General features: G+C 38.4%; 1 protein-coding gene across 1 annotated transcript; it reads right to left on the bottom strand.

Annotated features, from left to right (window-relative positions):
* Positions 1-987: 987 nt before the first annotated feature.
* LOC111288781 (thaumatin-like protein) lies at positions 988-2340 on the bottom strand. Its single transcript, XM_022879764.2, has 2 exons — positions 2186-2340; positions 988-1831 (listed from the first exon to the last, which is right to left on the bottom strand). The coding sequence occupies exons 1-2, from the start codon at positions 2250-2252 to the stop codon at positions 1149-1151; spliced, it is 750 nt and encodes a 249-aa protein (XP_022735499.1). The 5' UTR covers positions 2253-2340; the 3' UTR covers positions 988-1148.
* Positions 2341-2554: the final 214 nt, after the last annotated feature.

Genomic DNA, 2554 nt, shown 5'->3' on the forward strand with positions numbered 1-2554 from the left:
CTTGATTAAAAAGAACAAATGGAAAAAATGCAACACAAATTCTAACACAATTATTCTAAAAAAAAATAAAAAAGGCATGCATTTATCCAAAAATAATAAAATTTTAAATTTTAATAATTAAAAAGTCTTGTTATTGTTTTTAGCTCCAAACATACTTTTAGCTTTTTGCTTAACAAATAAAAAACAATAATTGGACAATACGTTTTAAATACATTATATATTCAACAAAGACAGTTGAATTTGGTGCTTTACAGTAATAGTTTTGAAGTCTCAACGGAATTTAATTGTAGTAAATTTCTTAGTAAATTAAAAAAAAAAAAAAGACAGAATTAAAGTTTCCACTCATCAATGAATGCCCAATTCATAATAGCTCAGTCAGGCATTATTAGAATCAATATTGGGTGAAATAATTTCACTACAACAGTCATTTCAGAGATGTAAAACTCGGAAAAAAAAAAAAAAAAAAAAGGCTATCTGAGGATAGAAAAAAGAATCATGAAGAATGGAAATGAAAAAAGACACGTTACTACGGGTAGCATCAGAGTAGGGGAAGAGAGAGATGACGCCTTTTTCAAAAACAAATATACGAAAAATTATGTCTAGGTTTAAGTTGTTTGGTGGGAGTGGATGGGGTACTGGGATAGTAGAAAAGAAAAACCTCTTTTCCATTCTTTAAATTAGGGTCAATATAGGCAAAGTCATTTTCCTTTTTATAAATTAAAAACTTATCATTTCCTTCCAAGTAATAACTTTTTCTTATAATACCGATTAATAAAAATGTGTAATAGACCATACGTTTTTGTAATTCTCCCTTTGGCTTCCCTAGTGAATTCATCTAAAGATTTAAAACCGCAGCTCAACTACTCGAGGAGGCTAGGGGTACGACCCCAAGTCCCCCACTCGCCAAAGGCCAACACCACCCAGATATTCTCTATTCAAGTCTAATTAAATGTGCAGATCTAAGCAGAAAAGCAGACAAATTCGCCATACATATAATATAATGTTTCTGTTAATAAAAGCCCACTACAGAGAAAGCAATATAATATAGAGATTGGAGAGAACAGGAGTAGATATAACATCCAAATTTGATGCTAATTAGTGAGTACTGTATAAAATAACAAATGATTATGGACCGATTAGCCTAAAATCTAGCGGTGATGGGGGCAGAAAGTGACCAAATAGCTGCCCCGGGAGCAAGTGGCAATGCTGGTGGGATCATCGTAAGCATAGGAATAAGCTTTTGGACAAGCAGCCTTGAAAATCTTCGAATAGGCAGTTGGCTTGCAAGACTGAGGACTCCCAAAGTTCCCAGTGCAGCAATACCTTGGCGAGTTGAAAGCAAAGCAAGCACTTTTGCAAGCCACTACTCTGTTGTTATCCCTTGATCTCACTTGTAAACCAACAGGGCACATCAAGTTCAAGTCACTAACGCACCCAGCATAGCTGCATTTGCCTGATCCTTTAAAAGGAGTTATTGACATGGCTATGTTGTACCCATCCACCAAGCTGACGTCGTAAAAATCTTGCTCCTGACCGAGGGTGATTTCCGCCAGGGTTGCAGGAGGGGTACCCCCAAGGCCATTGCAGAACAGGGAGCCACCGCAGTCCCCTGTGGCGCAGCGGCCGCGTCCAGAGGTATCAAAGGAGCAGCCGTGGCGACCCCAGAAACGACCTGACCAGAGGGAAGGGAGACGCATGGAGTAGGCCTTGTTGGGTGGAAGCTTGAAGCCACCGCGGGCTAAAAGAGGCTTTCCAGCACTTGGTTGGATCCCTGGCCACACTGGGTGAGGGCACTTGTTGTAGAGTGTTATTGTTGTTGCTGATATCTCAACTGTTAAAACAAAAACAAAGGTTATAAAAAGTTTAAAGAATCTGTCTAAAACGCATATCTAATGCTTATAATGGAGCTTGAAGTACAGACATGTCCAAATGCCAAAGAAAACAAAAAGCTATGCAAAAAAGGAGTTTATCCAAGAAATGTGAGCTTTAACCAAGTTAAAAGAAGAAGCTCATCAAGAGCAAACACTACCCAAAACAGAATTTCTCTGAAGTGGTCTATCCAACTTTTTAAAACAAAGTCGAATCAACAGAAAACATTAATGATTGGAGTGGAGAAAACAAAAAGCATTTGCATTGTATAGAATCGGTGGATCTTGGAAAAAGATGACAGAGAGTAAGAGAGCACCTGAAATGTGGGAGAAGAGAAGAATGAAGACTGCGAAAGTTAGCAGAGATCTCAGCATTGTCTCCATGGCTGAAACCTTGGGGGTTTTACGGAGCGTGCAAGAGTGGGAAAGAGCAAAGGAAGAGCCTGACCAACACTTAGCAGTAACTCTGGTACTCCTGTTATAAGTAGAAAAGAAACCAAAGTAGGGTTTGGTTACTGTTTTCTATTTTTTTTAAATATGAAAAAAGCCAGCTGCAATGGGGACCTACTACTGTAATTGACAGTGCTTTGGTGCTGCTTCTATGAGTTGCATATTGAAAAAAAAAAAAAAAGGGGGGGGGGGGTGGGGGGAGGGGGAAAATCAAATACAGCAGTCATAATTTTTAG

The sequence above is a fragment of the Durio zibethinus genome, chromosome 17 (genome assembly GCF_047325235.1).
Source record: "Durio zibethinus cultivar Kanyao isolate XHJ-2024 chromosome 17, ASM4732523v1, whole genome shotgun sequence".
Classification (NCBI taxonomy): domain Eukaryota; kingdom Viridiplantae; phylum Streptophyta; class Magnoliopsida; order Malvales; family Malvaceae; genus Durio; species Durio zibethinus.